The following is a 26,513-nucleotide window of genomic DNA, read 5'->3' on the forward strand; positions in this document are numbered from 1 at the left end:
ATTTACCAGTGTCTTCTATATCCCATGCTGAGTTCTGAGCCACAAGGAAAATTCAGTCATGGTCCTCCCTCCTAGGGATCCCAATCTGCTGAAAGAGATACACGAACATCTTTTTCTTTATCTATGAGGATCTTACCTCACCATCCCCCAGCAGAACTCCCAATACCTAATTTCTATCTTCTTAGCAACAAGAAAACTTAACTGGAGGCAGAATGAGGTAGTGGAGTATCAGTAAAGATAAGATCCAGAAGCAAATGAAATTTTTTAAAAAATAATTCAATCATGGGCTTCCCTGGTGGCGCAGTGGTTGAGAATCCGCCTGCCGATGCAGGGGACACGGGTTCGTGCCCCGGTCTGGGAAGATCCCACATGCCGCGGAGCGGCTGGGCCCGTGAGCCATGGCCGCTGAGCCTGCGCGTCCGGAGCCTGTGCTCCGCAAGGGAGAGGCCACAACAGTGAGGCCCGCATACCACAAAAAATAATAATAATAATAATAATAATAATAATAATAATAATAATTCAATCATACAAAAAGGCCAGGGATGGGCATTTCAGGGCTGGTATCACGTTCTGCAAAGTCAGGCACCCAGGATTCTGCTATCTGGATGTTCCCCCATCCTCAACACATGGCTTCCACCTCATAATCCAAGACAGCTGCTCAAGCTCCAGCCTTCACTTCCATATTACAACCAGTAAGATGGAGGAAGGACCAAGTAATATTTCCAGAAGACACACAGGATACCACCACTTATTTGTCATTGGCCAGAACTTAGTCTCTTGACTACCTCTACTGCAAAGAAGACTGGAAAATAAATCTTTTTCGAGACAGTTATATGCTCAGCCACAAACTGGAGGTTCTATTAATAAGGGGGAAGTAGAAGATGGAAATTGGGAAACAACTAGCAGTTTCTGCTGCAAGTCCAAACAGGTTTTGGATCAAACAGACCTAGATCCATATCACAACTCAACCAGGACCTCAACTTATAAACTTGGGAAAATTCTTTCCTTCTTCAGGCCTCAGTGTTCCTATCTATACAATGGGGGCAAGGGAGAGAGTTGGTCTGCATGGCCTCTTAATCTCCTTCTGGCTCTTCCCTTTCCAGAATCATAGAATGAAGATTCTGAGTGGGTTAGCCTTCCATCAGAGATATACCTGTTTATGAACCCAGATGACATCTCCTCTTTAGTCCGAAAGCATTTAGTGAATAAAAGGAAAAATGCCAAATATAAACCTGTGTTGCATAAAGAGAGAGATCTACCTGAGCTCTCTCATTGCTACTTTTTGAATTGCACAGAAGTGGCTGTCTCGGGAGCCTAGAAGGTCCTAAGGCTGATCTTAGCTATAACCCTAGTAGTGGTCAGAGAACAAAGATCAATTTACACCACTCAACTCCTGCTCCTGACCCAGTGCAAGAAAGTTATGTGATCCAAAATGATTTGAGAAGGGAGCAGTCAGATATTCAAAATCCAGCCAGGCAACATTTATGTGACCCTGTTTGGAGCAGGAATAGAGAACATATTTTAATTTACCACCATCAAATTATATAGCCCATATGTGCACTTTATAAAGAGGAAATAAACCTTTGCTCAGAGTCTAATTAAATTCTTCTACAAGTCTTATAAAGCCTTACAATTCTGTGATGAAAGAAACTACTTACTCCCTTCTAGGTTAGGACAATATTATGAGGTTTTCAAATCTCAGAGTAAAAGTCTCTTCCGTCTGATAGACATAAGACTCTCTTCTTCCAAAATAAGCCTAGGTCTATGGCTTTGTCTTTATCTACTTTGAAATCATTGTCATTGGATTTGCAGTCAAAATTGTTCTACTTTTATAAATCAGACTCATTTAGTTTACAACTCAGAAATCCTCTTCCTTTAAAATTTAAATATCTCTCTCTTTGGAAGAAAAAATTTCAAAATGGCACTGAAGCCCAGGGCCAGGCGGAACGCTCCATCTGCCATGAAATTCATGGCTGCCTGAATTTTGTATGAAATGTATGCATAACAAGAAAACAGCAACACTAGGTATTGAGTGTTTCCTCTGTACCTATTACTTTGAGTTCAATGTCTCAACAAATCCTTAAAACTTCCTGAGAGTTAGGTGTTATGACCCCATTTAGAGGCATGAACACTGAAGCTTAGAGAAACCACGTAACATGTCCAAGGTCATATTTCATCCTAGGTTGTTTCTCCCAAACAAAGCCCTTAGTACACTGCCTGGCACAGAGTTTCCACTCATGTTACTATTGTGCTAACTCCGCATAAAATGACTCTTGCCTATATTTGGGCAAGGTGGCCCCAGGGATCCTCTAACCCACAGCATCTAGCTGACTTCCATGGGAGAAGCCCATAAGCTCTCCTGTAGAACTCCGGCATCCCTGCAAAAGTCAAAGGATTTGTGTTATTGTACTAGTTTTTGAGAATGTTGGATTTCACTTTTTAGGGCTTTTTAAAACAATCTTAAGAAATAATCTCTTCCGTATGCCTGGGGAGTTGGCAAATTGTCTTGAAATCAGTTATAAGGCTAAGTGGAGAATCACCATGAAAAGGGTAGGACTCCAAATTGGTAGTTTCCAATCTTTCTTTACAAGGAGCAACCTCTAATTTATCCAGTTGAAGAGATGACTGATGGAGTTCAGGTGGCTGGATGTTAGAAATGGAAGACTTTCTGTACATTGCACATGGATGTATTATCAATTCTAATGGTGCATCTTTGCCCATCAGTAGACCAGAGAAAATACTGGAAGAACATATGTGGATATACCAGTAGATAAATCCAAATCCACTGATTTGTAAACCGTGAATCTCTCTTTCTCAACTCATTTTTAAAATTTTTTTCTCTGTAAGACTTTGTCCTTTGTCTTGTAACATACTTCTCTATCCCCCTACAGCTTGACACTGTGTGAGTATGTTTTCCTATATCCCCTCTGTTTACTTCTTTCAAGCATCGAGGCAACAATAAATATAGATTCTTACTCAAATCCAATTAAAGTACATTTATGCACCCTCCTCCACATGTATATGGCACTCTGCTGGGATTTGTAATATAAAGAGACATAAACAATATTGGTGTTCAAAGGTCAGGGAAAAAAAGGTGAGGTATCAAGCTTCCCCCTTTATCATTCAGTCAAGTTACTCTATCCCCCTCTGGGTCAGGTAATATGATGGTGCTTTGTGAGCACAAAAGCCTACAAAGAGAGCACAGAGAGATGGGTGGCTATATAAAGACAGCCTGGTGAGACACTGCGGAAGGCACAGATGTCCTTCCAAAATACACACATGGTGCAGTTCAACAAGCAACCTCATAGATGCCCGTTCTTCTTGCCCTGGGAGAGGTGGGAATTATGGGTCCCATTTCAGAGATGAGCAAATGGGACTCAAAGAAGGGAAGTGATTTGCCGTGAATGGGAAAGGCAGAAGTCTGAATCCACATAGAGTAAGTAATTTTTTAGACCATAGACCTAGCAGATGACTTGGTGTAAGGGGAAAACATCCTTGAATGAATAGGGAAAGACCACATTTTAACTCTGGATTACATGCTACCATACACTGCCCATGGCTCCTTCTTTTCTATCCACTGTTTCAAAAGAGGAGGGAGGAAGAACAAAATTCAGCACCAAGAGGGAGTTCTTGAGAAGTGGCCTACACTGCAGCATTGTCCTGTGGGCTGTGCTCAGGTGAGAGGGACTGTAAAGGGACATGCATTGCCTCTTTGGAAGCCAAACCCTTTTAGTTGCTGCCCAAGAAGTCGCAGAATGAAGCCCTCTGGTTCTGCTCCACAGCAGATAGTGTCACTGTGAAGTTTCACTGTAATAAAGAGATGATTCAGTAATTACTCAGAGAAACCATAGCATTTCAGAGATGTTCTCCTGGACCACAGCATGTACAGTGATGCGAGCTTCGTCTTCCTGTCACAGCCTTTGCATTTAGTGTCAGATCTGAGTAATAAGCGACATATTAAATGACTGGTGACAATGTTTACCCTTCCTTCCTCCCCACTGCCATCACACTCAAAAGTCAGCCAACATGACAAAATTTCAATACCAAAACCTTCACCGAGAACAGTGAAACTTTGATTCTCTCCATTTTCCCACAAGTCTCAAATTGATACTGGAAATTTTTTTTCTTTGTCTCCAGTGTAATCGAAAAATATGTTTTTATTTAGAAGCAATCCAAAAGTCAAGCCTATTTTTAGAATGTGAGATTACAGAGGAGTATTTTTCCAAAAGGTTCTTAAGTATCAATTATCTAAGAGCCACAAAAGGGTTTTATTTGCTACCATCACCTTGGGGCTTTGAAGGGAGTCTAGGGGTTAAGATTCCTGGAAATTGAGAATCCTACATTTTTTGAAAGAATAAACCCAATTTTCACCTCAAAAAGTACGGGCAAGAGATGAGTTTACATCTAAAATGATGCCCTGGGACTTCCCTAGTGGCGCAGTGGTTAAGAATCCGCCTGCCAATGCAGGAGACACTGGTTCGATTCCTACTCCGGGAAGATCCCACATGCCACGGAGCAACAAAGCCCGTGCGCCACAACTACTGAGCCCACACGCTCATAACTACTGAAGCCCACACGCCTAGAGCCTGTGGTCTGCAACAAGAGAAGCCACCGCAACAAGAAGCCCATGCACCACAACGAAGAGTGGCCCCCGCTCGCCGCAACTAGAGAAAGCCCACGCGCAGCAACAAAGACCCAACACAGCCAATAATAAATAAATAAATAAAACGATGCCTTTCCATAAGCTGCTTAGAAGAGAAACATAAATCTCTCTTAATATTATTATATAGGTCATAGACATGATGTTGTATACCAAATCAGTATTCCCTAAACTGCATTTATTCACGTAACATTGTTGGATCTGCCTATTATCTCTACTATTATTCCCTTAATATTTTTCTTTAAACCATCTCATTATTTTACACTAAAACAAATGTACCACAAATGGAAAAGGTCAACATAAAAAAAACAGAATAAAAACAAAATAATGTGCTGAAATCCTGGTATGATGCTGTCACCTGCAAAGACTCTGAGCCTGCAGGCTATTTTCTTTTTGTTGTAAAGGGAGATTGTCAACTTTCTGTAGGCATTACGGAGTGGGTGACACCTGGCGGAGACTTCTCCCCTTATGTAACTGAAAAGACTCAAAAGGGAGTTGCTCTCTCATGATATGATTCAATGCTATATAGTGTCATGTCCATGTCTGACCTTAAATCATTGTACTTCCTACTGTGGGACTGTGTCCCACACTTTGGAAAAATATTAATGCCTGTACCTAGCAAACATCCCAAGGCCTCTAATTGTCTGTGAGTTGAACGGGGGTTGGCTGATCTAAGCTGGACTTAGCTTCACTGCTTGCCTGGAGTGACTCTGATCTATGTCTCTCATTCTTCTTCTGGGACTAATGGGCTAATGGGGACATAATCTGTCAGGGCAGTGGCAGAAGAGCAAGAGTTGAAGTGGCAACACGCTAGGAATTCTAAGCTCAAAACTCTAATACTGTCCCTTTTGCCCACAAACCACTGACCAAAGCAAGTCACTTAATCAAATCCAAACTCAAACACAGGGGAAAACACTCTGCTTATCTGCTTATGATGATGCCATGGAGAAGGTATGACCGTGGGCAGGGGTAAAGAATTGGGGCCAACAGTGCCATCTACCACACTCATTTGACCTTTCTGGAAACCTTCATTTGACTCTCTCTTACAATATCAAATGCAACATTCTCAGAAGTAAATTTTAGTTCTTACACTTATGGCCAACTGATTCTTGACAACAGTGCCAAGACCAAGACCATTCAATGCGGAAAGAATAGTCTGTTAAACAAATGGTGCTGGGACCACTAGACATCCACATGCAAAACAATGAAGTTGGGACTCCTACCTTAATACTAACTCAAAATGGACCAAAGACCTACATGTAAGAGTTAAAACTATAAAATCTTAGAAGAAAATATGGTAGTACATCTTCATGACCTTGGGTTAGGTGGTTGATTTGTTAGATATGACATCAAAAACACAAGCAACAAAAGAAAAAATGGTTAAGTGAACTTCATCAAAATTAAAAACTTTTGTGCCTCAAAGGACACCATCAAAAACGTGAAAAGACACATTCAGAATGCAAGAAAAACAGAATGCAAGAAATATTTGCAAACCATATATCTGATAATGGTCTAATACCCAGAATATATAAAGAACTCTTAAAATTCAACCATAAAAAGACAATCCAATTTTTAAATGGGCAAAGGAGCTTAACAGACATTTCTCCAAACAAGGTATACAAATGGCCAATAAATACATGAAAAGATGTTCAATATCATTAGTCATTAGGAAAATACAGATCAAAACCACAATGAGATACTATTCACACTCACTAAGATGGTTAAAGTAAAAAAGACAGACAATAACAAGTGTTGTTGAGGATATAAAGTGAATGAAACCCTCATACATTGCTGAGGGTAGTGCCACCTTGGAAACAGTCTGGCAATTTCTGAAAAGTTAAAATTGAGTTACTATCTGACTCAGCAAATTCATTTCCAGGTATATATACCCAAGAGAAAAGAAAACACATGTCCATAAGAAAACTTGCACGCAAATATTCATAGCAGTATTTCTCATAGAGCCAAAAAGTGAAGAGGACATAAATGTCCATCAATAGATGAACAAAATGTGGTATATCCATATAATGGAATATTATTTGGCAACACAAAGGAATGAAGAACTGATATATGGTACAACCTGGAGGTACTCTGAAAAGGTAAATCATATTGTATGATTTAATTTATATGAAATGTCCAGAATAGGCAAATCCATAGAGACAGAAATCAGATTAATGGTTGCCAGGAGCTGGAAGGAAGGGGGAATGGATAGTGACTGCTAATGGACATGGAGTTTCCTTTTGGAGTGATACAAATATTCAGGAATTAGACAGTGTTGCACAATTCTATGAATATACTATAAACTACTGACTTGTACACCTTAGAAGTATAAATTTTATGGCATATGAATTATATTTCAAGAAGCTATCATTTTTAAAACTGAATTTTCAAAACAATCCAATTAGAAAGTGGGCAAAAGATATGAAGAGACATTTGACCAAAGAGGATGTATGAGTGATTAATCAGCATGTAAAAAGATGTTCAACATTAGTAGCTATTAGGGAAATGCACATTGAAATCATAATGAGATACCAGGACACACCTATTAGAATGACTAAAATTAAAAAATAGTGAAAAAAAACACTGGAGAAGAGGAGAGTTGCTGGTGGAAATCTAACATGGCACAGTTCCTCTGGAAAATAACTTGGTCAACAGCAGAGCCCATTCACAATTCCCGAGAAATAAAAATAGAATCTGGGTAATAAAATAAAGTCTAGGGCTTCCCTGGTGGCGCAGTGGTTGAGAGTCCGCCTACCGATGCAGGGGACACGGGTTCGTGCCCCGGTCCCGGAGGATCCCACATGCCACGGAGCGGCTGGGCCTGTGAGCCGTGGCCGCTGAGCCTGCGCGTCAGGAGCCTGTGCTCCGCAACGGGAGAGGCCACAGCAGTTAGAGGCCCGCGTACCCAAAAAAAATAAATAAAGTCTAACCTTTTTTTCTTTTTCTTTGTGTCTCGTCTAGCTTCACTTTCCCACACGACACCATGGGCTGAGAACTCCACCCGGCACTTCAGATAATAGTTCCTAGTGCGAAAGGGCTTCGCCCGGCACTGCAGCCCCGGGCCGGGCAGAAGCGCTGCACACGACACTGCAATTCAAGATGGCTGCAGCGTGCCGCGAGCAGAGAGGCTGCACCCGGCACTGTGATCAGGAACGTGAGTAGCAAAACTGCGCGAGACCCAGGAGAACTCCGGCCCCTCCCTCGCTGAAGAGACCCCCGCCCCCCGCCCCCCGCCCCCGCTACAAAGCGGGAGCTGCCATCTCTGCATTCTTTGATCGAAGAATAAAACTTTCCTTGCTTCTGAACCCAGGTCAGTCTAGTTATATTGGCGCGAGCGACACTAGGCAGGAAGACCCCTGTTGGGGACCAACTTGGAAGGATTGGTAACAATTGGGCACTTTCTTTTAGAACTAAAAATGGGTTTACCATACAATCTAGAAATTATACTCTTGGGCATTTACCCCACAGAAGTGAAAACTTATCTTCACCCAGAAACTAGTACATGAATGTTCAGAGTAGCTTTTTTTTTTCCATAAATTTATTTATTTTATATTTGGCTGTGGTGGGTCTTTGTTGCTGCGCACTGTCTTTTCTCTAGCTGCAGCGAGCAGGGGCTACTCTTCTTTGTTACGGTGCATGGGCTTCTCATTGCGGTGGCTTCTCTTGTTGCGGAGCACGGGCTCTAGGCGCGCAGGGTTCAGTAGCTGTGGCTCGTGGGCTCTAGAGCACAGGCTCAGTAGTTGTGGCGCACGGGCTTAGTTGCTCCGCAGCATGTGGGATCTTTCCAGACCAGGGCTCGAACCCATGTCCCCTGCATTGGCAAGCGGATTCTTCTGTGCCACCAGAGAAGCCCCCAGAGTAGCTTTATTTGTAATGGCCAAAAACTAGAAACCATTCAAGTATCTTTCACTGGATGACTGGTTAAACAAAGTGTGGTACATCCATACTGTGGATTATGAGTCAGCAGTGAAAAGGAATAAACTATTGATACATGCTAAAACTTGGATGAATCTCTAGGAAATTATGCTGAGTGAAAAAAAAAACTCAAAAAGATACTTGTGTACTGTGTGTTTCCATTTGTGAACATTCATGAAATGACATAATTATAGAAATGGGGAACAGATTAGTGGTTTCCAGGAGTTAGAGATGGTGGGGAGAGAGGGTGGTGTGGCTATAAAGAAGTAGCACATAAGGAACTTTGTGGTGATGGTAGTTAAGTGTCTTGGTTTTGGTGGCAGTTACATGAAGCCACATGTGATAAAACTGCGTGCAGCGACACACATACACACATGAGTATGTACGAAACTGGTGAATGGTCGAATGAGTTTAGTGGATTGCACCAATGTTAATTTTCCGGTTTTGATATCATTAATGATACAAGATGCTAACATTGGGGGAGACTGGGTAAAGGGTTCATAGAAACTCTCTGCACTTGAAGTTGAGACACAGATGTAGAGAACAAACATATGGACACCAAGGGGGGAAGGCCGCGGGGCGGGGGGGGGGGTGATGAATTGGGCGATTGGGATTGACATGTATACACTGACGTGTATAAAACTGATGATTAATAAGGACCTGCTGTATAAAATAAAATAAAATAAAATTTAAAAATTAAAAAAAACCCTGCACATTTATTTGCAACTTCCTGTGAATTTGTAATTATTTCAAAATAAAGTTGTTTTAAAACCTAAATTTATCCTTATCCAAAATGTACTCTTCCTGAATTCTCTAATTTCACATCCACAGGTGTGAAAGCATCAGCCCAGACTCACCCTTCACTCTCAGTATCAAATAATAATAGTAACAGGCCACATTTATTGAATGCTTCTTCTCTACCAGGTACTACAGTCAGCCCTTCATATCCGAGGGCTTCACATCCACAGATGCGACCAACCACAGCAGAAAATACTCGGAGGAAAAAAAAAAAAAAAATTCCAGAAAGTTCCAAAAAGCAAAACTTGAATTTGCACCTCTCCAGCAACTATTTACATGGCCTTTACATTGTATTAGGTATTATAAGTAATCTAGAGATGATTTAAAGTGTACAGGAGGATGTACTTAGGTTACATGCAATTACTATACCATTTTATATAAGCGACTTGAGCATCCTCAGATTTGGTATCCTTGGGGGTCCAATTCCCCCTGCAGATACCGAGGGACAACTATACACTTATAACATTCCATGGCTGGTCTAATGTATTCTTCATATCAATGCTATTATAATTCCCATTTTAAAGGTAAGGAAACTGAGGATTAGAGGGGTAAATGACCTTGGCCAACGTCATACAGCAAGTTACCACAGCAGTTTTCTCATGCAGGCAGCCTAACGCCAGAGCCCATACACTCTGGAATCACCAGATTCCAAATCCACCCACTTATCTTAGGCCAGTGCCTTAGTTCATTATTCTCTACCTGGACCAGGGATTAGTGCAGGAACCTGCTAACTAGACTCCTACCCCAGATCTAAGCTTGAATGGTAAACCACCCCAAACAGAAGACTATCTCCCATTTTCCCCACGCAAAGATTTTTTTTTAAGTATTTTGGTCAACCTGAATATATAAATGTTTTGTGCTATGGGTGAAATAACCAAACATCTATTTACAAGGATTCAATACAGGATGTGTGTATACAATGGCATATTATATATTATAAAATATATTAATTTAGAAATACTGCTATCCTCATTCACCCATTTTCTGAAACAATTTCATTCAAATGCTTCTCACATATCTCTAACATCAGTATCTTTACAATTTTCATCTAACACAGGTTTCCAGAGTATTTTTTCATTTCTAAGTTATTTGAAAAATAGTCCTATTGAATCCATATATAATACTGTCCCTGAAAAGCTAAAAGATACATTTATACAGCATCAAGAAAAGTTAGGTTTTTAAAATTTGTTCTGTAGGTCAGTAGTTTTCAATGCTGGCTGCAAGTTAAAAGTCATACTGTATTATAAACTTCAAAGTTGCTAAGAGACTACAGTTGTTCTCAACACAAAAGAAATAATGTGATGCAATAAAGGTGTTAGCTAACACTACTATTGCATAGTAATCATATTGCAATATATAAATGTATCAAACCAACACATTGCACATCTCAAACTTATACAACATTATATGTCAATTATATCTCAATTTTTTTTAAGTGTGTGGAGGGAAATCATCTGGGGACCTTTCCAAAACTACCAATGCCCAGAAATAGTGATTTTACTGGCCTATAAAGTGGGCACTGGGCATGGTATTTGTAAATGTTCCTCCCTAAGGTCAGCCTTTGCAGAGAATCACTGCTTATGTGTGTAATTAGCCATCTCCACAATGTAACTTAGTAGTTCACAGTCTTGATTACATATAAGAATCACCTGGAAAGCTTTGTAAAAATACTGATGCCCAGGCTTCACCCACCACTATCCCCAAGGTTTCTAATTTATCTGGAGTTAGGCCCGAGGGTATTCAATACCTGTGTTTTAAAAAACATCTCAGAATGAATCTCACTTGCAGCCAGAATTGAGAACCTTCAATATTACCACTTAGGAGTACTTCTTTACAACTGAGGTTTAAAATACTGTTTTAACCACCATCGAATACTTAGTATGGCTTAGGTCACATAGACCAATTGCTCTGTAACCATGGCAACAGATAATCACCAGAACTTGTTTAAACCCATTTCATCTGTTAATAAACTTTTATCTTGATGACCATTCTCCTGAAAGTAACCACATGAACCCCAATCCACCCCTCCAACAGAACATCCAACACTGTGCTGAAGTTTTGCTGGCTTCTGTTCCTTTTGTATCAGGTGACCTCTAGAAGCATCCAGAGATAGCACTGATTGAGAACATTTTAACCTAATTTGGCTTCCCCAAATAGAAATTGGTTGTCCTAAATAAAGGAACTGAGAGTTCCCCAAAGGTGAGAGATTTTATCAGGATTCAGATATAAAATAATTCTTTTCCTGAAAGATAGATTGGGAAGAGAATGCCACTTTATATTTGCACATATCATTGATAACAACCACTTCTTGAATGTTTACTATACCTAGGCACCATGTTAAATGTTTACCTGACCTCATTTAATCCTACAAATATCAGTTAAATAATTATTATTCTTCCCACTTTTTTTTTTTTTTTTTTGCGGTATGCGGGCCTCTCACTGTTGTGGCCTCTCCCGTTGCGGAGCACAGGCTCCGGACGCACAGGCTCAGCGGCCATGGCTCACGGGCCCAGTTGCTCCGCGGCATGTGGGATCCTCCCGGACCAGGGCACGAACCCGTGTCTCCTGCATCGGCAGGCGGACTCTCAACCACTGCGCCACCAGGGAAGCCCCTATTCTTCCCACTTTTTTAAAATAAATTCTTTTTTTTTTTTTTTGGCTGCATTCGGTCTTCATTGCTGCGTGCAGGCTTTCTCTAGTTGCAGCGAGTGGGGGCTCCTCTTATTGCAGAGCACAGGCTCTAGGTGCGCGGGCTTTTGTTGTGGCATGTGGGCTCAGTAGCTGTGGCTCGTGGGCTGTAGAGCGCAGGCTCCATAGCTGTGGCAGCCGGGGTTAGCTGCTCCGCAGCATGTGGGATCTTCCTGGACTAGGGCTCGAACCCGTGTCCCCTGCATTGCCAGGCAGATTCTTAACCACTGTGCCACCAGGGAAGTCCTATTATTCCCACTTTAAAGAGGAAGAAACCAAGACATGACATCTATTTGCCTAAGGTTACCACCCTGCTGGGTACGGACACAGAATGTGGACCCAGGTCTTCTGCATCCAGTGCTATACTGCCCCCTTCTGGCCCAGCCATCCTCAAGATGCTTCACCAGAGGCACCAGGACTTCCATTCCAGTGCCCCAAAGGACAACATGGCATTGTGGACAGAGGGAAGGACCATGGGAGAGAGGGTCAGTAAGCCTCCTCCTTCCTCTCTACCTTTGTGGTCCAGTCAAACCGTTCTGTCCCCACATTCCCTGGTTTCCAGGCCCTGTGACATCACAGACAGTTCCATCTCTGATCTGCCAGCTGCAGGTGAGTGAGGCTCAAAAGTTAGACCTGAGAGCAGGAGGTATATTTTTTCATACTTAAAGGGACAATGTCTCCATCACTCCTGGGCACCTTTTCACGTTGCTCCAGGAAGCAGCCGCCATCCCCCTTACCATGACCCCACTGTTTCTCTCTCTCGGTCCCCGTCTCCCGACCTGTGCCGAATGAGCCCTAAGGGCTCCTCCAGCTCCAGAAGTCTTCCTGTTTGACCTCATTGATCTTTCTTGTGCTGGTCGAAGTTCTGTGGGGTCACTGAAGACCTGAAGTTCACAGCCCACTGGGGGTAACCCAAGGGCCCTTTTTCTTTGGCTCCTGCTTCCACCTAGAGGAGGGCGCTGGTAGTGCAAGAAACACCACACCCACCCTGCCCTAACCAAAATCAATTCCAGATTTTCATCAGCATCAGCATTTACATTTATTGAGCCTTTACAATATGCCAGACAGCTGTGCTAAGCACTTTCCATCATTATTTATGTGAGGATTACTTAATCCTCACAACCACATTCTAGGGTAGATACCATTATCATTCCCATTTTACAGATAAGAAAACAGAAGTTCAGGAAAGTTAAATTCTTTTAAATTTCATAGCTAATAAACTAAATCCTTAGGAATTATATACCCCAGAGAACGTGCTTGTAATCGCTACAGTGATAAGATCCTTTCCATTTCTGAAGAGGGTTCAAAACTCTTGGCTACCAACACTTAGAAGAGAAGGTTCTACTCCCCTCTCTTTCTTGGGAAATTGCTGGGGAGTAAAGATATGAAAAGCATCAGCGCTAGATTCAGATAAACTTATATTTGAAAATATCTGCTGAGCTGCTACTACAGAATGATCTCCAAGATGCTATGTATGTATAAGCTGCTTTAGCAAAAGAGACCTCCACTCAAGGTGTGGAACAAAAACTGAATTTATTTCTCATTAAAGAAGAGAGAACTATGCTCTGATGACAAAGTCTCTGAACAAAGCTAATGGCTAATATTTAAGGGGTTTGTGGAGGCACTGAGTTCGTGGACAGGTGGTATTTCAGAGGCAGGAGTGCTTAGGAGTGGTAGACCATAGGCCATGAAGTACTGTCTGTGGCTGTTACTTTCAGGAGAATGGTCATCAAGATAAAAGTTCATTAACAGGTTAAATGGGTTTAAACAGGTTCTGGTGATTATCTGTTACCATGGTTACAGAGCAATCAGTCTTCACTTAGGAGTGTGGGAACTCCTTTTTTATTCTCAGTCTCCCCCTTTCGGCCCTCCCTCAACCAAAGCCTCAGGAGAGACCCTCAGGGATTGTCCAGATCTTCACCACTGTTGTCGACTTTCCTCGAAGACACAGTTACAGTTTTCCACTTACAGAGATCTGATGTTCAGTTTGAGCATCAGCCAGCCTGACGCCTCCTTGTTTCTGTCTTTCAATCATCTCTGGAGCCAGAAGTTGAAACAGTTGCCGCATAAAAGTATTCAACTCTCTGGACAACAGCCAATGAATGACTGTGAGACAAACAATAATAATTAAAAGTATTTTTAAGAGAGTGTAGAAGGCAGTGTAGAATCATAACCTATATTTCCCAGGCATGACGGAAGAAGATAAATTTCAAATGATACCCTGTGTCTACCTCAAATAGCCAGGTTGCCTTTTCTTTGGGCTTAGATATAGATTAACCTCAACTGTGGTATCAATCAAGGTACAGCATGAAGTGAAAGCAATGGTGCATAATCCCCCGATTAGCCAAAATAAAATCCAAAGGTACTCTATTATCCATTATTACCTGAGCTAACAATTTTCAATTGGTCAGCTGTGCCCTAGGATGTGGGCTGTGTTGTGTACTATGTCAGTCAAGGTGAAGGAAAATGAGCCCCTTGTGTTGTCCACCTCCTTTGGAGGGCTCGCTGTTCTCAGAAGTCTGGGATATTGATAACCCCATGAAGGATCTTTTTCCCTTCCAACACTGTGTAAGAAGCGTGGTCCACTGAGGGTGCCCAGGAGCTGCACACTTGGAAAGGGACACATAGTCATCACAAAGAACAGTAGGTCTTAGTCCCGGTTGGCATTGAAGAGTCTGATTTCCCAGTAAGAAATAAACCATGTCAACAATCAAGCAGTATTTACTGTCCACCTTTATTTATCAATTTTCCTTGGGAGTTTAGAGGAAGAACAGGAGAGTGCTGAGTGCTAAGGTCTCCTTAGAGTGGTATCACTGGACAGATTTGGACAGTTGTCCTTTGGCCATTATGGAACATGAGTTCTTCCAACGGTCTTTCTGCTCAAAGTATATATATTATATATATAAACACACACAAGTGTCCTCATACACACGCTCCGTATTCTTTAAGAACAGAGGAACTTTTGGTCCAAGAGGGCTTCAAGTTATTTTGATTTCTAATTAATTTTTAGGACTATTTGAAAATAATCGGGAGATCAAAGTCGACATTTCTCATTCCAATTTACTGTATCTAAGTTCACTATTTCAGGTCTGAGTCCTTTGCAAGAAAAGCAGAAAAGGTTCCCTTAGCTGTTGGTCTACCCCAGAATGTCCTGAAGTTTATTCAGTCTCCTACTGATTCATCTTGATTTTGTTTTCAATTCTGAATGTTTGCCCAATGTACCCTTAAGAAAAAGGTTTTACCTTTTGAAATAACTTTTGAAATAAGTTTATGTGGTGCATTTTCTGTGTTTCTTAACTTCTCAAGCCCTTAATTTTTTGGAATTATGCATAGATGGGTTATTTAAATCTGCTGGTCTTTTCCATCCTGCTGCTTCTAAACATTTTGCTCCCTTGCTGAAGGTTAACAATTCAGTTAACTACTTGATACAAATGTGGTAGTCTAGGGCAATAAGGAACTGAATAATAGAATCCTGAACTAGACAGCAACTTTCTGTTGTTCCAAAATTGGAGATGATTTTAAATATTTCTCCTCAATTCGGCTCTCACCCTGGTTTTAAATTCAACCTCTCTGGATCCACCTTCTGGTACAGGAGTTTTAGGGGAATATTGTGCTATGTTTTGTTCTCTTTTCTAGAGAAATGCCCCATGAAGAAAGTTTATTTAGGCAGTTAGGGAAAGGAACAAGAGAAGTTTAAGTGGGCGGTAGAGATAAAGCTAGGTGGAGAGAGGGAGACGTGCAATGCAAGTAGGTTCAGGTTTGAGCAGTAGTCAGATTTTCTTTTTCTTCTTTCTGGAGCGAGAGCATATCAATCAAAGAAGCCCTCTACTGAGTGTTTGGTGTTTTTGTCTTCTCTCTTGTCTACCGCCCTTCTTAAATCTATTATTTTTGACACTGAAAGTTTGCCATAATGGCCATTGTAATTTTAAGTCATCTAGCAAAATTTTGCTGTTAATTAAGATAAGCACATCAGAGTACATTCAGTGAGAGTATATATACAAAGCAAGAGTTTTTCCAGGAAGAGGAAGTAACTTCAATGCAGCTGAGACCATGACACAGGAAAGAATACACTACAGTTAGTCAAAACGTTGTACTATGCATGACATCTTGAATTCCTTGGCCAAGAAGAACCTAAAAGGCTTCATATGATCAATGCCCTGGAAATCACTAACTCCAAAATATATTCTGAGAAAAGTGACTTTTCATTGCTTTACCAAGACACACATGTGCTCATGAAGGTTTGGAGAGACCCAAGGCAAAGTTTTAGCAATTTCCTTTATATAAACTGACCACCAATCTAACAGACCTCCAACCGTTAGTTCCCAGGGCTGCCTGGTGGTGGAGGCAGGTCAGACTTATGTTTTTATTTCTTCCTTATGAAGCACTTCCTTCTACACTCAACATACATAAGGCAATCTAGAACAAAATAAAAGCCCATGAAGCAAGAGTTTATATAAGTAGATGAAGATTGAAACTAGAGCAAGCAGCAAAAGAATCAGCACATTAATGGCAAGCATATTTGCTAAATGGTGCATCTCCAAAACAAAAGATCTAATTGCCTCATATTAATTTCCGTTTATAAATCCTAAGAAAATTAATTCATTAAAGAGAGCTCAGCGAAACATGTCACAGCTCAAATTATTATGAAAAACTCACTTGACAGCAGATCCAAAGGATTATCGGAGATTGAAGCTAAATGGGCCCAGAAAGTGCACCTCTTGGTCCAAGGATCCCACACAATGGGGACATGGTATGTGTCTGGTCTGCTGGCTGTATCTAGCCACAGTATATAAATTGTGCTATATTGAATAGCTTATGTGCAGGAAGTTAGAGATTTTGTATTGATTATTAAGAAGTCAAGGGTAAAAGAAACAGGAAGATCAGCTTGAAATCTATTGCCGTAATTCAGGCAAGAGCTGATGGTGGCTTGGATGGTATGAGAGTAGAGAAAATGAGAAGCAAATGCCCATGAGTGAGACAACTCACAGAGTGAGTTGGGTATTGTGAGAAGAATTTCCTACAAGGGGGTTTGCCACAGAAAGGGAAGGGAGAACAGGAAGCATTCAGAGACCTGGAAAAGTTGATACACAGTGAAAAGAGTTCGGGATGAAAACAAGGCCTTGTCATTCTGGACCACCCAAACTAGGAAGATCCTTGAAGAGATCATCTAACCTAACTTCCCCTTGTTACTGATGAGGAGCCTGAGACACAGAGATAAGCATGGACTTACTCAAAGCCATACAGCAAGTTGGTGGCAGAACCAGGACCTACATCTACAAGACTGTGTTTCATCACCACGTTCTCATGGGACCTGAACCAGCTAGAATAGTTCGGAGCCAATGAGCTACATGAAGTGAAGGGAAAGGAAATGCAATGACCACTGACTGGGCACTTTGTGTACCCATCACCACAGGGGTCACTTTTCATATGTTCAAACCTTTACTTTTTGCAAAGTAGGCACTCTTTTCCCATTTTCCACATGATGAAAGTGAGGCTCGAGAAGGCTAAGGAACCTACCCCTAGAAACAGGGTAGAATACAGATCTCTTTAAAAGCCAAGCATGTGGGCTTCCCTGGTGGCGCAGTGGTTAAGAATCCGCCTGCCAATGCAGGGGACACAGTTTCGAGCCCTGGTCCGGGAACATCCCACATGCTACAGAGCAACTGAGCCCGTGTGCCACAACTACTGAGCCTGCACTCTAGAGCCCACGTGCCACAACTGCTGAGCCCACGTGCCACAACTACTGAAGCCTGTGTGCCTCGACCCCGTGCTCCGCAACAAGAGAAGCCATGACAATGAGAAGCCCGCGCACAGCAACAAAGAGTAGCCCCCGCTCACCGCAACTAGAGAAAGACCACGCACAGCAACGAAGACCCAACACAGCCATAAATAAATAAATAAACAAACAAACAAATAAATAAATTTATATATATATTTTAAAAAGCCAAGCATGTTTATGTGGATTTCTGCACGGGCTGGGATTCTGCTGTAGTGGGATCCTACCTGGAGTGTGAACACAGGTAAAGGACCGGCACTTTTCATCCACAGTCTTATGTTTATTTAGGAAACAGCCCTGCCCAGGGAACTGGGCTCAAATTCAAGATCGGTTGATTCAATAAGGCACCCTTGCAAGCAAAGCTAGAAGAATAGAGGCTTCAACTGCTTTCCATGGGTAAGAAAATTTTGTATAAAATAGGGATAGTGACCTTAAGAGAGAGCAGCCTAGGCTGAAGGACTTGGACCTGCTGGCTGTGGGGAGCTACAAGAGATTTGGGAGAGGGAAGTGTTATTATACCTGGGAGAAGCTGACCCTGTATGACCCCCATCACAGTAAATTTCCAACGGGGCATCTGGAATTCAGGCCCCAGAACCCAAGGCCCCATTCCTTTCTTTCATACAGCAGCCCACCAAAACCTGGCCTCGAAGATCTTCTGTTTATGCTGCAAATGCTGTGAGGAACCCAATGCCACAGATGACTCCAAGATCCCCAGTCAAACTCAAGAGCTTCAGTCATCAAAGCATGGTAGGTACCAGGCAAAAACACCCTGCCTGGCCTCTCAAGACCTCATTTTGCTCATCCCCCTTCCTGCTGAGATACCCTCAGATTTCCTTCAGCTTTTGATTGAATAATTCCAACCTAAAATGAGGTGAAGATTGGGTGGCTAAGTACCCAAATCAATAAATAGAGCTTAAAAATCTTGAAACTTAAAGTGCAATCCATGAACCAGCAACATTGGCATCACCTGGGAGCTTGTTAAAGCTGCACTTTCAGACCCTACTCCAGTCCTACCGAATCAGAACCTACGTTTTAACATGACCCACAGGGAAACCTGAACATACATCATAGTCTGAGAATCACTTGTCTAAAGATTATAAAGATGGCAGTTAAGAACCCTGCCTTTGGGGCTGAGGTTAGATCCAAGCAGCTCTGCCGCAGAATTGGGCAAGTCACTTACCCTTTCACTCTGAGCTGCAGTGTCCTTACCTGTAAAATGGGGATATCCACACTGTGTCATTACTTTTCAGGATCACTGGGAGGATTAAATGAGGGAATATATAGAAGCACCAAGCACAGGGCTTGCACTAGGTAGGCATTCAACAAAGGTCAACAAATAAAAACTATAGTATACAGGTATTGGCTAGGATAGGATAGGCTCTGCTGCTAAAACAAATATGCCTTTAAATCTCAACCATTTACAAAACGAAAGTGTGTCTCTTGCTCATTCAAAGTCTATTACACATCTTTTTTCATCTTTAGTCAGAGCATCTGGAACACACAGTTTCCAAGGCCACCATGTATAAGAGGAGAGAGAGAGAGAGAGAGAGAGAGAGAGAGAAGGCATCCTGACCTTCAGTTTGTAATTACATCCTTCTTGATGATCCAGGACAAAAGGTCATAGTGGAGAAGACTGGGGGTCAAAATCAGCAATTTCAGACAGAAAAAAAAAGCAATATTGTCAAGATCAGGCAAAGCTAGGACTGACAAACACACAGTTGGGCGGTGAGTGGTGGGGTCAGGGCGGCTGGTCAGGCAGCTGGCACAATCCCACTAGGAGACAGGACAGTTCAATGGCAGGAAGAAAATTCTCATGGCATATTTTGCCAGAAATCCATAGCAGGGGCCTTTAAAATACTTCCCCTGAAAATAACTTCACGATAAAAACCAAGAAACTTAAAAATGTCAGTCCCTTTTTCCAAGATGATAATAATGATAATTACTGAGCCCCAATTACAGGCAAGGCACTGTCTAGGCACAAGGGACCCAGCTGTGATCAGATAAGTCCCCTACTGTTTCAGAGCTTACACACTAGAAAAGTGATCTTATTTAATCTCTGTAATAACTCTAAGAAGTGGACCTGATTATCCAGAATGGATATATCATTTTGCAGGTCTGAAAACACAGACAGAGAGAGGCGAAGCAATTTGTTCAAGGTATGCGGCTAGAAAAGGACAGTCATTTATTACAGAATACAGCTTAGTCTGTTGACAAGATTGTATGTTATTCTTTTAAAAATCTAGGGGTATGTCAAAATAAAGCCTTATATACAACAGTGGTCATCACAATGGTATTTATAGCAGTGAAATTTGAAAGCAGTCTAAACACCCAACAATAGAACATTGGTTAAATAAATCCTGAATTATCCATAAAATTCTTAAAATTTAGTGACATGAGAAAAATGTTTATGATATGTACAAAGTAAAATGCATGCATAATATACAGGATGTGATAGACTATGTAAAAATATGCATAGGCAAACACTGGAACTGTGATCATATCTGAGGGGAGGGGTGTTTGGGGCATTTTTTCCTACTTCATATTCTTCAATATTTCCTAGCTTTTCTATAACGGGTATGCATTATATTTATAAACAGGAAAAAAGTAAACTTTATATTTTAAAAAGAATACATATTTGGAATCCAGTGCCTGCTTATGAGGCAGAGAACTCAGAAGATTAGAGGACGCAGATTCAGGTACTCCCCACCGCACAATAATCACCACTGGTCCATGTGCCCTGCTCCAGTTGGCAAAACACCTTCACCTCTGGTACCTCCTCTGAGCCTCCCCAAATGACCACGTGGAATTACCACTGCCAGGTCTGCAGAAGGATGAGCTTCACAGACAAAATCTCAAGCAAGATAATGAAGTGTCCCATGTGATTTTGGGAAAATCCCTGCTCCATCCAGAAAAGAGAACCTCCTATTTCAATAGCAGTGAGTTTGAGGGTGAGTTCCAAACTGGGGTCCTAACACTGACCAGGAACCTCTGGGGGAGGGGGCCTTGTCCTAATGACCAAACCCCAATTTGATATTGAGCTAAGTGGGGTGACAGGAGTCGCAGGACTGCTCCCTTCAGGAAGCTGCAGTCACATTCTAGGACACACTGGACAGAGTCCAGGGGTCTAAGACCTGGCTGCAGGACCCTCTGAGCTGGGAATTACATGAGGAGCAGGAGGTCTGGGAAGAAAGAACACATATGCATACTTTCCTTCTAAGCCCTTGCGGCATTGTCTTATATGTGTATTGCATGTGATTGTTTGCTTAATGTCTGCTTCGGCCACCAGACGATAAGTTCCAGGAGGGCAGGGCCTACATCACTTGTGTTCCTCCAAACTCAACCAGGTACATGGCAAATAAACATGCCAGGAAATGCTTGTGGATTGAGCGTAGTCCAGTGGGGGGAGAAATGCCTCTGGTTCCTGGACTGTAGCCACATCCAGGAAGAAGAAATGCAGCCCCATCGATGGGCACCCACACTGTACCCAGGTGATCTCACATAGCTCACAACCATCCTATCAGGCTGGCTGCTAAGAGGTAAGCGTCATCCAGCCCAGTCACTTCAGAATTCTCGTAACAGCTAAACCCTCCTGGCAAACAAAATTTCAAAGTCCAATTTCTATAAAAACTCAAAGGGGTCCTGCTCTACTAGAATTGGGGATGAGGGTCTGAGAGTCCCCCTAGCTCCCCTCCCCCCCCCACAGGGCTCCATGGAGCATAGTTTAAAAACCCCCCTCTCGATGGACTTGAGGACATGAGGAGGGGCAAAGGTAAGCTGGGACGAAGTGAGAGAGTGGCGTTGGCATATATACACCACCAAACGTAAAATAGATAGCTAGTGGGAAGCAGCCGCATAGCACAGGGAGATCAGCTCGGTGCTTTGTGACCACCTAGAGGGGTGGAATAGGAGACGCAAGAGGGAGGGGATATGGGGACATATGTATATGTATAGCTGGTTCACTTTGTTATACAGCAGAAACTAACAAAACACTGCAAAGCAATGATACTCCAATAAAGATGTTAAAAAAAAAACCCACCTCTCACTGTATAGAGAAGGCTTTGGCCCACAGTGGGAAGGGACTTTCCAAAGGCCCAGCAGAGAGTGGTGTTAACATCAGAACCATCATGGGCCCAATTCTTCTATTTTCCAGGCCACTGCACTCTGCAAGACACCCTGCTGTCACTGAATGCTCCAATGGGGTCCCAATGCGTCCCAGGCCAGGATCCACGTGGCTCACACAGTATTCCAGAATCTGACAATGACCAGGGATGGGGGTGACCGGAACAGTCCACCCAGGCCCAGAGCAAAGCCTTCACTGTGTGATTTTTCCCTTTCTTCTTTCAGATGTGAATTCACATGTTTCCAAAAGAGGATTTCACAAGAGAAACCTAAGCCGCTACTCTCAGGATCGCTGGCCATACCAGCCATGCCTCATTGGGAGACCCTGAACATTCTAGACGGCAGCCCCCTCGCAGGTCTCCGAGGCTGCGCGGCTGCTGGAGGGTCTCCAGCAGGAAGGGGGCGGTGAACAGGGGCCATGAAGACTGATTCGGAAACTCCCCAGAAGAGGAGAAGACGTCTGAGCCATCCCTGTGCCGCCAGCAAGAGTCACTTCAGCTCCCGGAGAAGCCGCTGCAGAGGAGCTGCCTCCACTTAAAGTCCTTAGTTGCATCTTAGGCCTGTGTCCCTCCCCTTTTCCCCTCTCCCAGCCCTACTTCTGAGATTCCCTTGAATATAGAACAATTAGAATTAGGCATCTCTTATTAAGAAATGAGGTCTGATTCTAAAACTTTTTCAGTCACTCCTTACCAACCTAACGAAGTACTTAGGAGAGGCTGGTCAGCAATGGGCAGCTATAAATAGATGCTGTAATAACTGTCTAGAGCTTGAGGGCACAATACTGCCCGCCTACTGTGGGACTCAATTTGGTGCTCAGGGTCATGGTGAACAGTGGGGCAGGTAGTGCACAATTCTGCAACAGGCAGCCCTATCATGATGCAATGCACAGCCCATGCAGTTGTAGAAAGCTGTTTGCACTAAAACGCAGAGCATGCAAACGTAACATGCCGGACACCCCAAGTGGCTTCAACTTTAGCCAGGGAGCCAGGCACAGAAGCATATCACTTCACCTTATAGACAACTGGGAAACAATAACAATAGGGAATTTTGCAACCAACTTGGGCATTTGGGGAAGGCTTCCTGGAAGAGATGGTGCTTGAGTTTTTTGAAAGTTGAAAGGGAGTTAGCCAAGCAAAGACGAGAGGGGAATGGTATTCCAGAAGGAGCGAACAGAATAAGCAAATTTGGAAAACAGAGACACAAGCTGGCAGGAGTATAAAGTAGTGAACTTCGATGCTTGCAAAGACGAAAGTGAAAACCTGAGCCAGGGTGTTGGGAGAGGTGAGGGGGACAGAGCTTTAAGAGCCTCGTATCCAGAAAAAGAAAGCTGGACTCTATCCAGAAGGTAATGGGGAGCCAGGGAACGTAATGTTTAGGCAACAAAGTGACATAGCCATATTTCTGGTTTTTGCAATATGAACATGGTGAGTTGTTAAGACAAAACATTAGCACTCCCTGTGTCTTCCCCCAGCACTGAAGAGGAGAATAAAGGAAGATGATGTCTTATACCACAATATTATAGATTAAGATTCATACCTACAATGGAAAGCCCATCCTGGCTGCAGTTTGAAGAAGTGTGAGCAATAACGATAACAGCAGTGTATAAATCTGGTATATTACTCTTCTAAATGCTTTATAAATATCAACTCACTTAGCATAATAACCCAACAAGGATAGTACTGTTACTACTCTGGTTTTACAAATAAGGAAGCTGAGACACAGAGAACTAAAATAAGACTCTGAAGATTACACTAATAGTAAATGGCAGAGCTGAGACTTGAACCCAGGACACCTGATTCCAGAATTGATACTCTTAACCAACCAGTTATGCTGCCCTTCACAATGATGGTAGAATGACATTCAGTGATTGCTTTTGGCTCCAAATTGACAGTTCATTGCCTGTGCTTCAAAACTGGAGTTGGGCCCTTTCAATCTTTTTCCCTTGGCAGCTAGTGCAATCTTAGGCTTCGTCAGTAGGGGGTGCTGGAGATACTGGAAGAGGAAGGGCTTTCCTTCTGTTCTGGGGAGCTCACTTGGCAGGGAGCAGCACATGTAGCTCCTTGGGTATCTGGCTCTGGCAGTTCACATGGCTTCTCCAGCACCCAGATCCTGCTGTATATGGTGGTCAGCAGCACTTAGCTAGCAGCTTCTCCCAGTGATTTCCCCCCAACAAATGGGGTAGTGCCTCCACCTCTCTGTGATAGCTTTCCCTAGCACCTTAGAGGGCAGATTTCTAGAACATTCTGTCAACATGGCATCTCAGAGACTTCTCTGCATCCAATGGGCCACAGCCATGTCCTTCCCAAGGTCCATATCTCAGCTGGAGATGGGGGGGGGGGCTCTTCCTTGGGGGCTCTATCTCAGCCCTGTGGTGGTGGCTATGCCTTAGACCTGTTATTTCTATATTCTTTACAGGATCTTACTTCTTACTCACCAATCCATTATTTCAACCCCCTGTTAAAGTTAATAATTCTTTATATTAAACTTCTTATATTCAAATTACTGTGTGCTTTCTGCCTTCTGATTGGCCCCTAACTGATACAGACATCCAAAAAGAGGCTGCCTAGGCAATCAGGACAGACAGTGATATAGGTATGAACTAGGTCAGCATCCCTAAAATGGAGACGAGAGCCCCAAGTTACAAAATATATCTCAGGTAAAGCTGGCCAATTCGCACTCAGAACCATACAGGGAAGAAGATTCTGCTAAATAAAGTTCTTGACTTCTTTTGCAATGCAGAGAACTGCGAAGGGGGTGGTCATGAGGCCAAGTTCACCACACCCAGGAGATCGTTTCATCTTGGGCTATGTCAAGCTAAATGAGTCTATGGGACATCCAGGTGGCCACATCCAGAAGGAGGTTAGAAATATGTGGCAGGTAAAGTTAAAAGAAAAATGGCTGAAAGGAAACAAGGGAACCTACAGAAAAGAAAACCCTATGTTCCTTATGTCTTGGAACTGTTTCCTGCAACAGATACAGCAGGTGCTTTGCACATAAAAGATGCTCCTTAAATGTCACCTCCTGCATTTAGAAGCCACTTCACAGAAAGATGGGGGGAGGCTCACAACCTATGAACTTGTCAAAGGGCTCTTGGCCTCAGGGTGATATCTTTCTTTAGAGGATTTTCAAATAATAACAATAAAAACAATAATGGAAGCCACAGCTGGACCTTACCTCTGACTATGGCAAACTAGCTGGTATCAGGCCAATCCTCCTCCTGAGAGCAGTTTAAAAGGCTGTAGTTTCTTTTTCTTAAATCTGTCCGAATATGTCAAAAAGCTACCAATGCAGTGAGGACTTGAGGGGCCAAGATCCTCAAGAGAAAGAAAGTGCAGAGAGATGAAATGGACATCAAGGTCTTCTGACCTCCTCATGGCACTTGCCAACTCCTAAAAAGAATCTAAAAGGCTGAAAAACTGGGCAGAGCTTTCAGTAGACTCACAGCTTAGAGGCCGAGGGCTCACCCTGGAGGAAGAGGATTGGCTGTTAAAAGTTTTTAAAAATACATTTCCAGTTAAAATCTCTGAAGAGCTAGAACCTGCAAATCAGTCAAACTATCCCAACTTTACTTTTCTCAGAAGCAAAAGTAAATCCTTTCTGAAGGAATATCCAGAGTCTTGTACATCTCTTCAATGTTTCATTTTTTTAAAGTGTCTAGCATTCAATAAAAAATTACCAAGAACACCAGAAGATAGGACCAACTGACCAAAAAAGCAAAACGAACATACTTACAGAAGAGCCAGATATTGGAGTCAGCAGATGTGGACTTTAAAATATTGAAGAAAACAGATGACAAGATGGATAATTTCATCCGAGAACTGTACACTATTTTTAAAAATCAAAAATTATAGGACTGAATATTACAATAGCTGAAATTAAGAACTCAATTCAAAGGATTAACAACTGAGTAAACATAACTGAGGGTAAGAGTAATGAAGTGGAAGATAAGTCAGTATAAAATATTCAGACTGAATCATGAAGAACCAAAAGAACAGAAAACACAGAGAGTCTTAGAGATACAGTGACAAGGTCTTAACACACATATCCTTAGAGTCCCAGAAGGAGATGAGAAAAAAGAGGGTAGAAGCTATGATGAAAAATACTGTATCACAGATTCAAGATGTGCTACGAATCCCAAACAGGATAAATATTTTTTAAAGTTAGGGCTTCCCTGGTGGCACACTGGTTGAGAGTCCGCCTGCCGATGCAGGGGATACGGGTTCGTGCCCCGGTCCGGGAGGATCCCACGTGCCGCGGAGCGGCTGGGCCCATGAGCCATGGCCGCTGAGCCTGCGTGTCCGGAGCCTGTGCTCCGCAACGGGAGAGGCCACAACCGTGAGAGGCCCACGTACAGCAAAAAAACAAAAAAGAACAAACAACAACAACAACAACAAAAAAGTTATACCTAGGCACATCAAAATACAATTACTGAAACCCAAAGCAAAGAGAAAATTTTAAGAACAGAAACAAGATTGACTTCACAACTAATGAAAGCCAATGACATCTTCCAAAGGTTGAAAAGAACCCAAAAAACCTGTAGTACTCTAGAATTCTTGACTT

The 26,513-nt window shown here is 42.5% G+C and overlaps 2 protein-coding genes across 7 annotated transcripts in view; one reads left to right on the top strand and one right to left on the bottom strand.

The window, feature by feature from the left end:
• TMEM268 (transmembrane protein 268) overlaps window positions 1-26,513 on the bottom strand; it is a 66,262-nt gene that overhangs the window by 5,329 nt on the left and 34,420 nt on the right. For 4 of the 6 annotated variants that reach the window (XM_067040893.1, XM_059071111.2, XM_067040894.1 and 1 more), the window contains one exon: window positions 7-85. The gene's annotated coding sequence lies outside the window, so the exon portion shown is untranslated. Of the gene's footprint in view, window positions 1-6; window positions 89-13,523; window positions 14,165-26,513 lie in introns of those variants that run through there. The other 2 variants (XM_067040889.1, XM_067040890.1) reach the window with 2 other exon arrangements.
• Window positions 7,757-22,282, top strand: TEX48 (testis expressed 48). The gene is made up of 4 exons (XM_067040178.1): window positions 7,757-7,811; window positions 18,459-18,581; window positions 20,654-20,782; window positions 22,179-22,282. Exons 1-4 carry the CDS (start codon window positions 7,757-7,759, stop codon window positions 22,280-22,282), a joined length of 411 nt encoding a protein of 136 aa, XP_066896279.1.

This window comes from Kogia breviceps, chromosome 8 (assembly GCF_026419965.1).
Source record: "Kogia breviceps isolate mKogBre1 chromosome 8, mKogBre1 haplotype 1, whole genome shotgun sequence".
Lineage (NCBI taxonomy): Eukaryota > Metazoa > Chordata > Mammalia > Artiodactyla > Physeteridae > Kogia > Kogia breviceps.